This window comes from Chelmon rostratus, chromosome 8 (genome assembly GCF_017976325.1).
Source record: "Chelmon rostratus isolate fCheRos1 chromosome 8, fCheRos1.pri, whole genome shotgun sequence".
NCBI lineage: Eukaryota > Metazoa > Chordata > Actinopteri > Chaetodontiformes > Chaetodontidae > Chelmon > Chelmon rostratus.
Genome location: NC_055665.1, coordinates 1,953,216 through 1,965,837, shown reverse-complemented (window position 1 = coordinate 1,965,837; position 12,622 = coordinate 1,953,216). Strand labels below are relative to the sequence as shown.

General features: G+C 41.8%; 1 protein-coding gene across 1 annotated transcript; it reads left to right on the top strand.

The window, feature by feature from the left end:
• The first annotated feature begins 5,802 nt into the window (after window positions 1–5,802).
• On the top strand, window positions 5,803–9,880 carry LOC121611053 (CD83 antigen-like). Its single transcript, XM_041943426.1, has 5 exons — window positions 5,803–5,940; window positions 6,098–6,231; window positions 7,025–7,253; window positions 7,802–7,905; window positions 8,138–9,880. The coding sequence occupies exons 1-5, from the start codon at window positions 5,898–5,900 to the stop codon at window positions 8,300–8,302; spliced, it is 675 nt and encodes a 224-aa protein (XP_041799360.1). The 5' UTR covers window positions 5,803–5,897; the 3' UTR covers window positions 8,303–9,880.
• Window positions 9,881–12,622: the final 2,742 nt, after the last annotated feature.

Here is a 12,622-nt window from a genome sequence, read left to right as displayed (position 1 = left end):
AGAATCTCCTCACTTTCAATAAACTATGAGACAGATTGCAGAGAAGTTATTTTATTATGATGGAAAAGTGAGAACATGAGAACAGCAGTGCATTGAAATGTGGGGAATGAGTACAAATATAAGAATACGATTAGAAAATACAGTACAGAGCTGGTGTCACATCTTTAATTCAGCAGGAGTCACATTATTACAGAATGAACAACATATACAGCTAACAGTTGCTGCACAGTTTTCATGGCAAATACTGACCAGCAGAGTTTGGACTTTATGGCCAAAATAGCTAAAAAATAATAATTCCAGTGATTTAAGTTCAAGTTCAAACAAAGCACCATTATTTTTCCATTACTTGCATAGTGAAACTGCAGATCTGTGTTCTTATTTGGCTCTTTTTTTTTTTGGTCCATCTGCCTTTTAATGCGACAGCAGTGACGTATCGGTCAGTAAACAGGACGCTTAGCGCCCGAGCATTTTCAAAAGGTCGAAGTGAAGCAGGAAAGAGCGTCATGAGAGCTTAAAAACCCAATCTACGATCCAAACTCACTGATTTAACAGAGGGACTAAGACGAGCTGAAAAGTAAATTAAACCACTTAAAAAATGTCTGCCATCTTCCATCATCACAGTCAGAAACTTCATTATATAATTAAAACATTTAAGAATATTTCCTCTCTCGACATTTTATGTTTATTTTGTTTATTTATTAGGCTGAAAAAGCTTGTGAAGCTCAGCAAACTCACACACATCTCCCAGCTGAAGCTACAGTGGGCTGACTATCGCCTCCTGTGGTATGAACTGGTATGACAGACGGACGGGCTGGGCTAGCTGGTTAGCATGCTAACTTCAGAAGATGTCTCTGTGCAACACATTACACAGACGTTTTTGAGATCACATCAGAACTGCACTTCATGTTTCTGTAAGTTTTAAACCAAATTTCTGGCCATAGCTGACACTTCGTACCTTTACAGGAGAGGAAGTAAAGGCTATGTCAGAGGGAAATAGCTTATATGTTTATACTTCAGGCCTCTTCAAAGTGCTTAAACAGTATTTTACATAATAATGGAGCAGACATAGAAATTTTGTGCATAATCATAAGTGGTTTAAGCTTCAGCAGCTCAGGTAAAGTCAGGTGGGTACAAAGTGGTTTAAAAATAGAGGCTAACACTACCTGGTAAACCTCATCGTACCTTTTATTGGCTTTCATTTGTGCACAATCAGATGCTCTTTCCTGCTGTGACGCACTCTGACCTTCTTTCAAGGACACTCTGAAACATGTGGACCGACTCGGGCTGCTGAGTTTTTGTAACGAGGCCTTAAACAGTCGTCGTCGGTTCGATTTCACTACGCCTCGACAGAACGGAATGTGTGGAGCTTTTACTGACTGAAATCAATTAATCAGCTTATCAATTCTGGCTTTACATTTGTTTTGCTTGCTAACATAATGCCTGAGTACCAAACTTCACTGGCTTGAACCTTTTGTTCGTTTTCTAACACTAAATACGGTTTCTAAATATGCTTCTAAACTGGAAAACACTGTTTTCTGTAAGCTTCAGTACTGTTTCAGCCCAGAGAGGCACCGGTGAAATATAAAAAGTTCATTTATAGTGCTCGATATGTCGATATAAACATCACACAATGTTGAATATAAAGGTTTTCAGCTGACAGTACAGTGATTCATTTTTCTTATTGAGGAGAGGATTAACAAAAAGGGACAATTTAAGCTTTTTACAAAAGGGATTTGATAAATATTTTGTTGAGTATATTTCCTTTGCAATAAATAATATGAAAGTTAAATTGGCAATAGGCAGCGTTTCAAACTCTTTTCTGCACTTAGCAGAAGGAAGCAGCTCGTGAAAGCTTGCTTAATGATAAAAGCAATAGAGAAAGGTCCCTTTAAGTATGAATAACAAACAGCAGCATTACATGTAGAGTCCAGCTGGTCTCAGTTCAGTTCAACCACTTCACAATCAATCCACCGATCAGCGCAGCGAGCAGCGACAGTCCAGCAGAGCCTGCAGCCACAAGAGTGACAAGAACGTCAGCAACAGAAAATGACATCTGTTACTGGATTAAATGAATGCCTCTGACTGCACTAAATGCATAAAAAATAAGAAGTTAATAGTAATAGTAAGCGTGCACAGGATGTTTTATTTTGAAAATGTATCAGATTCTCTACAGCTTTCCTGTGGCTGACTTCCTGTCTGGCTCGATCTGCTCTGTGCAGGTCAATGCATCATTCATCAAACATAGAAAGTGTCTCGATGAATGAATGTGTTTGAAGACTGACATCAGCCTGTCGGTGTAAACGGTGAGACCCACCCTGATTTCCTGGTGCCACCTTGTTGGAACGGGAAGCAGAGCACGGCTGGCCGTGGTAGTGGATCCGATTCTCCACAGTCACATACTTTTCCTGTAAAGAGTGAAAATGAGATGCTTCAGATTCCTTTTCCTCGTACTCGCGGTGCCATTTATCCAACTATTTATCCATTTATCGGGGTTCTGGAGATGACGTCTGCCTGCTCGTGAATATACCGGAACTAGATGGACACTGACAGCATGCAGCCACAACGTCAAACATGTATATTAAAAAGTGCGTGACCTACCTTGGTGCACACCACGCTAACGTTGACAGCCACACACGCATCCAGCGTCATCACTCCGCCTTCAATCTTCTTGCATGGAGGGATGCAATCTTTGGACGAATCCTTGGTGTGGGCGATGTTCTGCAAGAATAAAACCCCACAAACGGCAATCACTTCACGAGAAAAGGCTGAAGCTAATAAGCAATCTTAAGCTTAGAAGTGACGCGTTTCGAGGGAGATTTTTGACGTCTTGCAGCGTTGTGAGGCAGGGAAGAAGAGGACTGCTAGCAAGCAAGCATGGCGGGAAACACTGCTGGATTAAAGTGCTTCCACTCTGTGAGGAAGAAAACGCACTCGCCATGGACACCGCTGTTTATGTTTGTCATCTTTTTAGGGCTGCTGTTTATCGAGCAGCCACTTCTCACCCAGACACTCACAAAAGACAGAAAAAGCAGTGAACTTCATAGTAAGCAGGGAACACAAGAGTCTGCAGCCATGCTAGCAGCTACAAAGGCTCAGTAGTGCTTGGGCTAACACTAGCATGGAAACATGCTCACATTAGCAATGCTAGCACACTAAAGTTCAGCAGGAGAAATGCTTTCCACGTTCATCATTTAGGTTCAATGAGTTAGCATGCTAACATTTGCTAACTAATGCAAAACACAGCGCAGCTGAGCTGACAGGATGTCAGTTTTTTTGGGGTATTTGCTCATAAATCAAAGTAAAGGAAACATATAAATGTTGACCCGATGGTGGCGCTAGATGAAAAATCAGAGGATCAGACAGTTATTACAATTCATCCTGCAGGAAACTTGAACGTCTGAGGCATATTTCATGACAATCCATCCAATAGCATGCAGGACTGATGAGCTGCGAGCACGGCGACGATTAGACTGAAGAGATGTGACCATAATTATCATGAAACTCAATGTGAAACTTTGTGTTTTTCACTCTGGCAATCTGCTTTGATGACAATAAAAAAAAATTAAACTGCAAAGTTCACTTTTTAATTTGCATTTTAAGCCTTTTAGCTCACATGAGATGAAATGGTAGCTTGCAGCTGCGGGTATTTTGTTTTTACCTGCTCAGGTGTTCTTTGGGCTTGTTTGTGTGGGCTTGAATAAAAGTACAGAAAGGTCACAGATGTGTGTGAAAGCCATGCTGCGCTGTGTTCATGCTTGCAGGGTTTTTCCTACCTTGTTGTCGATGTCCCAGGTGTTTTCACACTCCTGGCTGAACTCAAGCGCAGGTTCTTTTCCACAGCAGGAATAAAACGAGCTGCTCTCCGTCACCTCTACGTTGCCCCTCACTGACTCTGCAACAACTACGAAATCCAAAGAAGAAATCCATGTTTGAGTGTGGAAGCCCTGTCGTCATGATCGCCTCTCTTTTCTCTCAAAACATCAGATCCATGTGGTCCAAAGTCTGATTTATCTTCCATATATGTATTATTTTACATCTTATCAATTATAAAACATCTCACAGATACGTTGTTTGTTCAGTTTTGATGACAAACAAGAACAGCCCTCCTCTCAGTGTCACAGTAATCCCTTCATACTTTGCACCTCCATCTGTTTTAAATGCAACTTTCCTCTTTCATTGGAATTCTATCTGCTTTATATGACATCGTATCTTATGTTTGCATCTTATTAGTTTAGAAATGTGGTCATTTCCTTTACTTAAATTTCACCTACTTTAAAGATTTCTTTTACCCACATTTTCCTTTTTTGCATATGAACTTACTTATTTTGCACTTGTACCTCCATCTGTTCATGACTACTATTACATGTTTGTATATTCTGTAAATCCTTTAATCTGGAAAGCACTTTGTGCTTAAAATTAAAGGGTGCTGTATAATTAAAGTTACTATTATTATTATTATACTGAGATTATTGGTGCTCGGAGATAAAATCTTAAAGCCTCAAATGATAAAAGAAGAACAACGTGTTGTTTTGGACTTACAATCGAAACCAATGAAGCACGTAAACGCATCACTAACGTCACTCATCAGGGATTTCCACAACTGACTTTCTCGCTGGAAACTACCTGCACGGAAAGTCCGCAGAAAGCCTGCTTTCACTTCATACTGTACATGATGATGTCGCAATAACTTTATTTTTTAACTGTTATTACATGGCTACACTGTGCCCATTAGCTCGAGGCACCATCCATCCATCCATTATCTATACACCGCTGAATCCTTTGCAGGGTCACGGGGGGGCTGGAGCCTATCCCAGCCGTCTCTCGGGCGAAGGCAGGGGACACCCTGGGCAGGGCTACAGGGCTACATATACAGACAAACAACCACACGCTCATTCACACCTATGGACAATTTAGAGTTATCAATTAACCTAAACATGTTTATTGGACTATGGGAGGAAGCCGGAGAACCCGGTGAGAACCCACGCTGCACAGGGAGAACATGCAAACTCCACACAGAAAGACCCCAGGCGGGATCGAACCGGGGATCTTCTAGCTGTGAGGCGACGCTGCTAACCACCGAGCCACCGTGCAGCAGCTCCAAATACAAAATACCACTGGATTATAACGTAATTATTCAACGTAACGTTGAAGCTGATGCAATGAGGTGCTAACACTAGCCAATCGGAGGGCTGACACACCATAAACATACGTCACCGAAGAGTAAAAAAATAATCTCCACAGGCACTTTACCTTTATTTATTATTCACACTACGACTAAGCGTCAATCCGAATTTCATTCAGAAATGTGTCAATTTTTTATTTTGTTGCTCTTCTTTAGCGGATAAAGCGAGACGTTATGTCTACCCATCTATCGGCAATGCCGATTTTCCAGTACACAAATCAGTCAATAAAATACCTGAAAAAGGTGCTCTTTGGAGTATGTGTGTGTAGTTAGAACCGCGGGCCATGAAATTGTCATTTTTTTAAATAGAGTTTGGCGTGCGCAACTGTCCCCTGTCGCAACATGTAATGGGACCTGCCGACCACAAAGATAAAGACAACAATCATCTGATCGTAATATATACACTCACCTAGAATGATAAGTGAGTAGAAAACAACCGCTTCAGACCTGTCTGTCAACTGCATGGTGCTAATCTCTGAGCCCCCGCTCCTGCGCTCCTGCAGCCTTCACATGCTCTGAAAACGCTGTGTGGACTGAATGAAGGCGTCATCCCGGAAGACAGTCAGTCACTTTCCGTTTGATGCTAACACCGCCCCCCCACACACACACCAAGTATTGTATATATAGCCTCACTGCCAGTCGGTTGATTCCGTCTCCTCTCCTGCTCCTCAGACGTCCTCTTCATCTCCTCAGCCTTCCTCCTCACCTGAGCATCATGTGTGCAGGACCTCTGGGCGCCGCCCTGCTGCTGACCCTGTGTGAGTGTTTTAAACTTTAGACATTCACTCAGGACTGCGTTTCATTTCGGTGTCGTCGGTGTCGGTGTGGTTTCTGTTATTGTGACACTGATCTGGTGTGATAAGCTCCTGTACTGAGGCTTTACACACATAATAATAATGATCTTGTATTCCCCAGGTGTGAAGCTTGCTGTGGGCACACCTGTCACCGAGGACGTGCTGCAGTTTGAGGCCGTGCTTGGTGCGGATGGTGTTCTTCCGTGCACCGCCCGGTACGAGCCCGGTGTCCAGTACAGAGTCAGATGGTACAAGGTGACAAAGACGCTCTTTTTGTGTTTTCATGAAGGTTGTTTGAGAGGAAATCGTGTCTTTGGTAGTGGCAGGAGACTGATACTGAGAGAAATACTTTCACTTTGCAAAGCTGCAGGCGGGAGACGACATTAGACATGTCCGCTTTTCATTGGCTGCTTTGAATCCAGACGCTCCTCTCTCTCCACTTTAAAGTGGAGGACGTGTAATTAACTGCACCCTGTAATAACTCTAATTACAGTCTGTGTACAAGCAGCTGTGCTCTTCAATAACAGCTGAAGTAGTTTCACTTGTATCACTTACAGTTAGAAGTACTCAGATCTTTTACTCAGGTAATAGTAGAAATACACTAGTGTCTTCACTGTGTTATATTATTATAGAATATTATTCTGTTTTTCTCACATAGAATACATGCAAGAGCATTTTAATGTTGTAGTTCTTTAATGGGAAACCAGTTTAAGATGCTTTTTGTACTTCTTGGTAGATTACTACCACTGTACTGCGTCATGTATCATATCAGCATATCATATGTGTTGTTATGTCAATAGTAGTTATTAAAGCTGTCAAATACACGCAGTGGAGTAAAAAGTACAATAATTCCCCCTGAAATGTAGTGGAGTAGAGGCAAAGTAGCAAAAAATGGAAATACTCAAGTAAAGTACAAGTACCTCAAAATTGTATGTAAGTACAGTAGTTTGTGCAACTATACTGAAGTAGCAGTGATGGATGAAGCGTCCACATCAGTTTTCTGTTCAGCTGCAGTTTCGTGAGCTCTTGATCTCTGATGGTGTCACAGGTCGGAGAGCCTCCGTCACCTCGTCTCAGCGGCCTTTTGACCCGAGACCTCCCCAACGGAACCACTCGATGGTACAGAGGCGTGGAGCGAGAGGTGGCGCTGCTGGGCGAGTCCCACAGCATCCTCCTGCCCAACGTGACGTGCGGGGACAGCGGCGTGTACATGTGTCACCTGGCTGCACCTGTGGGAGAGCAGAACCGGGAGGGGAAGGTCCTCCTCACTCTGACAGGTAAGAGTCAAAGCTCGGCTCGTGGAGTCGTCCGGCGTTCTCAGATCTGTTCGACGGTGTTCGAGGGAAGTTTGAAGTTTTCCTGCTCGCTGCAGGTCGCATCCTCACTCACCTCTGCAACTGCAACTCTGATTTAACGCTGGTAGACCATCATCACCTGGCTTTGCTGTCCTGGCTTTAACTCTCAGCCTTCCTGCAAACTGCAAACTTCTGAATCTGTATCCATCCGACCAAAAGCAGCCTCTGAGTAATTCTGACATGAGAAATCGTCTGTGCATCATTTCAGATGCACAACGCCTCATTCTCTTGAGGTTTGCTCGTCAGCCCTCAGGATGACCTCCAATACAACGCTCATGCCATCTTGTCAGAGTGTAGCTTGCTGATTGGTTTGTTTTTAAGATGATGGCTGGATTTTTTTGCAGACTAGAAGCTGATTTCTGCTGGTTTTGCAAGCCTTTAGCAGAATGTCAGCAGTAGCAGCTCAGTGTGTGATGCAGGTCAATGCAGGTTCAAACTTGAGTAACTTTAATTTCTACTTTCATCTCCAGATTGTCCTGACAGTCCCACAGAAGACCTCATGACAGATTCCTACATGGTCATTGTCGCCATAGCGGTGCTGATGTTTGCACTTGTAATATTCCTGATATGCTATGTAAGTCATAGACTCTGCTTCCACACACACGTGATTGTTTGAGAAGAGTTTCCACAGCAGCATTTACATGTCTTACCCTCTTCACATGCTTCACTTCATGTTCAGGTAGTCGTTCTTAACTCTGAGCCACGAGACACAGCTAGCGCACACGACACTGCACTGTTTAGAAACGTATGTCTCGCTGCTGTCTTTTATTTCATAACTAAATATTTGTCCTGTATCTCCGCCTCAGGTTAGTTTGAAGAACATTCTCAGAGAAAGAAACAGTAAGACAACGATAAAAGAAACGTTTTTGGATGCACCGCTCAAACCGCTTGGAAAAAAGGACTTAATGTTGATTTACACTTTGGGTCCCAAAGTGTCCAAAACTCCCACACTGAAGCACATCTGTGTGTGAAGACAAAAATGATGCTGAAAAATCCTTCTGCACTGGAAGACTGGCTACCTGATGACCGGGAATCCACAATAAAGCTTCTGCACTTGTTCTCAGATGGCACCACTTGTAATTAATTAATCAGAATGAAAAGGCTGAGTGAAAATCTGCATCACTGCATGAGCAGGAGGACTGTCCCCTTCAACTCCCCTTCAATGAGCAACAGAGGAGGGGAAGAATCTTCAGGACCACTGTGATAAAAAACAAGCCTGCAGACACTGAGTCAGGAAAAGTCAGGTTTAAACCCTTAATCACAATCACAGACTTCTGTGAAATGATGCCCCAAACCTTAAAAACGCAGCTGAGGACAAGGACCAACTCTTCAGGAGCTACAACTAATGTGGACAGAGCGGGCTCTTCCTCCCCGGACAGTCAGGCAGCACAGAGAGCTGGACGTGGAGACAGATGAGGAGACAGATGTGGAGCTGGAGCTGGACGTGGAGCTGGACGTGGAGCTGGAGGGAGGGGCAGTGGGTACACACAGGTGGGCTGCTCCTCCTGTCCATGTGTGGATGTGCCTGCACAAGACACTGAACCCCAAATCCCTCTCAATAATAATAATAATAACAATAATAATGATAATAACAATCATAGAAAATAAGAATAAACTTTATTTGTATGACAAGTTTCATACAAGAAATACATCTTGACGGTGCTTTAAAACAAAGAAATTACGAGCATGAAGTGCTTCACATTAAAGGACATAGAATGGACAGAAGATGGAGAGAAAAAAACACATTTGATAATTGATAATAATTGTAGATATAAGATAAAGATGTATTAAAACGAGGCTATAGGCCATTACGAACAGAAAATATGATGGAAAGTAAAACATACTCTATAATAATAGTAAAAATAAGAATGAAAATAGAATAGATTGAATTCATAACATTAGATAGAAATAAAACCAATGAATAATAGTAATAAAAATCAAATTTTAATGCTCATGGATTCATCTTTTCATTCGTAAAAGGCGGGATGTGTTAGTTGTTCTGTATTCAGCCTCCCGTGTTTTACTGAACTGTGAAGTCTGTAAACTGTTTCTTGAATCTCAGTGATCAACTTTTTTAAAGAGCATGAATCTGAGACATAAAATGATAGAAGACAGTCTAGAATAATCCAGATGAGCCCAGATTAAAGAGCGCACGTGGGCCCCATGGGACCTGAGCCTCGGTGGCCTTTCAGAACCAGAAGTGAAAGAGAATGACATTCATACACCTCCACCAACTTTGCTTTGAGTCAGAGGAAATCCCCACAGACAGTCATCGCTGTCAGGGCTTTTTATAATGCAACACTTCTCCTTTTTCAACCTCGACCTTTCAGAAGCCACTGGCATATAAACTACGTGTTATTTTAAATTTCTTTGTGGAAAATGAAAGTTAAAAACTCGATGTTTTATGTCTGTTTCTGTCGTTGTCACAGTCTGCTGTAGGCTGATCTTCCACCGTTGTTGGCTTCAGTTTGTGGGTGGATTTTTGTCTTTTAACATGTGTTCAGCTTTAGACAGTAAATAATTTGGATTAAAAGAGCTGTTTTCTATTTAATTAAATGTTTTGATACAAGTCTGGTTTGTGTTTGGAGTTTTTTTCCGTTCTGAAAAAAGCTTCTGCTTCCTCACATTCAGGTTGTTGACACTCAACAGGAGTGCAGGCGGTAGATGAACTAATGAACACGATGATGAAGAACGACTTTACACCAAAGAATTTTCAATCAAACTGTATTTTATCTAAGTTTGAGCTTTTAGCTTGTAGTTTAGTTTGTTTTCAGGGTGCATTTGTTAATTCTAGTTTAGTTTCAGATTCTCAGAAAGCTTCAGTTTAACAGTAGTTGTGTCTGTTTTTGTTCGGCTCAGGTATAATGTGCCAGAAGTAAATAGCAACATATACAGAAATACAAAATGCACCTCTGAATGCTTCTGATTCAGATATTTGTCCATGTGTTCTGTGTTTGTAACATGGCAGCCCCTGTCTTAACTTAAAGTACTGTCAAGAAGTTTTCAGGTTTTTTAGAAAAGCTGTGACATGTTTGACAGATACTCCGGCGCCGTTTGGCTCACGCAGCTCAACTTTGTTTGGGATTAAGTTCGTGATTAACTGAGTCAACATTATTTCTGTGTTTTTTAGGTTTGCGGTTACAAAAGGAAACACGTAAGCAATATGTCATGATGTTTTAAACGGAAACTCCATCTAAAATGTTGCTCCGAGTTTCTATTCTGCAAAAATGATTCCACTTCTAGTCAGAGCTCCATTCTGAAAACAGATAAATAAAGACAATAAAGCAGAACTTTAAAGCAAAAACAGAAAAGTGGAGGGGAAAATTCCTCCAAAACATAAAGACAAAAGTACAAATAATCACTTAATCAAAAGTGAAATGAAAGGGGAGGGTTTCCATCTGCTGTTTGAACATAAAACTGTCTCAGTCGTTATTTTTTCTATATTCCTATTTTTAATGGGGAACTCCACAGAGCTTTGAATTTCATTAGTTCCCCTCCTTCGACCAAACATCACTTTCACAAAACTACAAAAATAGAATGCAAATTTTTGGTAAATTAACATCTTCTCTAACGGGTCTCTCCCTCCCAGTTTCACACTTCACAATCAATCAACTAATTCATAATAATAAAATTACAGACTGTGCCAGGACCTTAGAGCATAAAAGCTAAAAACTGCTGATGTTTATCAGCCAGGTCCTGCTGAGCAGTGGTGTGATGATGGTGTAGGAAGACCTCCTCTGAGTTAAAGAGAACTTTATTATATATTTACTGGAACTCCACCCATGTATTTCTTATCTTCAAAGACGAGATCATGCTCTGGGCATTGACCCACCGATGAATGTTCACCTTTGGACAATCTATATCTATGGGCATTGTCCCACTGACATTACAATATAGTTCAACTTCTCCTGGTCTCCTGGCCCTGTGTGGCCTCACATATCACAACTAGGAGTGGTCTACATTTAAAACATCAGTTTATCCCTGATCATGCTTAATCTGACCTATGTTTGGTATTTGATTGATCTGATCATATACCTCAAGATCAATGAAATATCAATTCTCACAGGAATAACGCAAAAACAATTTTAATGCAGGGAGTTCAGTTGGAGCACACGTGCGGTGAAAACTTTAATACTTGATGCAGTGCATTCATTGTGTTTCACAAGAAATAGTTCTAATTATGTTTTAGCCTTATGATTCTTTTGACCTATTTCCTGTTTTGATTTTCGAGCTTTTATTTTGAAAGTGACGCTCGGGCACCTAGTTCCTGTAAAAACGCGATGGTAACGTAAGAGCGAAAAAGGCGACGAGGAGACATACGCAGTTAGTTTTTCAGTCACTAGCACCCCCAAAAAGAGGCACAAGGTCGGTATCTGTTGTATATCTGTGATATCAAGAGATGGTTTGTGTCTTAAAGTATTTTTGAAATGTAATAAATCTTTCTCACTGCTAATTTGATCAAGTTAACGTTAGTTTAATGTATGCTAGTGCAAGGCTACGCGTTGAAAGTTCAAAATTAAGACTACTCGAGAAGAAGGCTAAGTCAGAGAACAGAGGCTAAATCTGAGCCGAAGCTAGCTACTGATCTGGCCAACGAGAAGCCGGCGGTGGTAACGGTGGAAAGGAGAAGCTGACCAAGGTGGTAACTCATGTGCCTACCCTAGCTATGCATTGGAGCGGCTTCTGGCTAAGCTAGTCATTAGCTTCAGAGGCTAGCAGCCTGTCGCTACCTGATCCATACGTCCTGCCTTATTGTACTGCGCATGTGCAACTCTTAACAGAGATGAGAAGGAGGCAAAATGTCAGCTCTGGGGAAAAGTATGTGTTGAATAAGTTTCAAGGTCATATGAGGTATACTACACAACATCCAACATGCTACTATCCTCAGAAGCTAATGGCCAGCCAAGCCAGTAGCCGATCCAGTGGATAGCTAGATGAAACGCATGAGGTACCACCTTCATCGAATGAACAGTTGGCTTCTCATTTCCCTCCCCCAGCCTCTCAGTTACCACCGCAGGTTTATCGTTGGCCAGATCAGTAGCTGGCTCCAGCTAGGACATAGCCTCCGCCAACGTCTCAGCAGATCTAAATTTGTCTCTTACGCTGTGCCATAATACTGTATATTAGAAGCTAGCTAATGTATTTGTGATTGTGTCTTTGTAACTAGCTCTTATGTTGGTTTTGGGTTTTTCAGTGAACCTGAAATCATCAGTCAAGTGTCAGACCATCTTTCGGTGGGGTTTGCTACAGAAGGTATCACACAGCAGAGACACATTGTAAATATTAAAAAG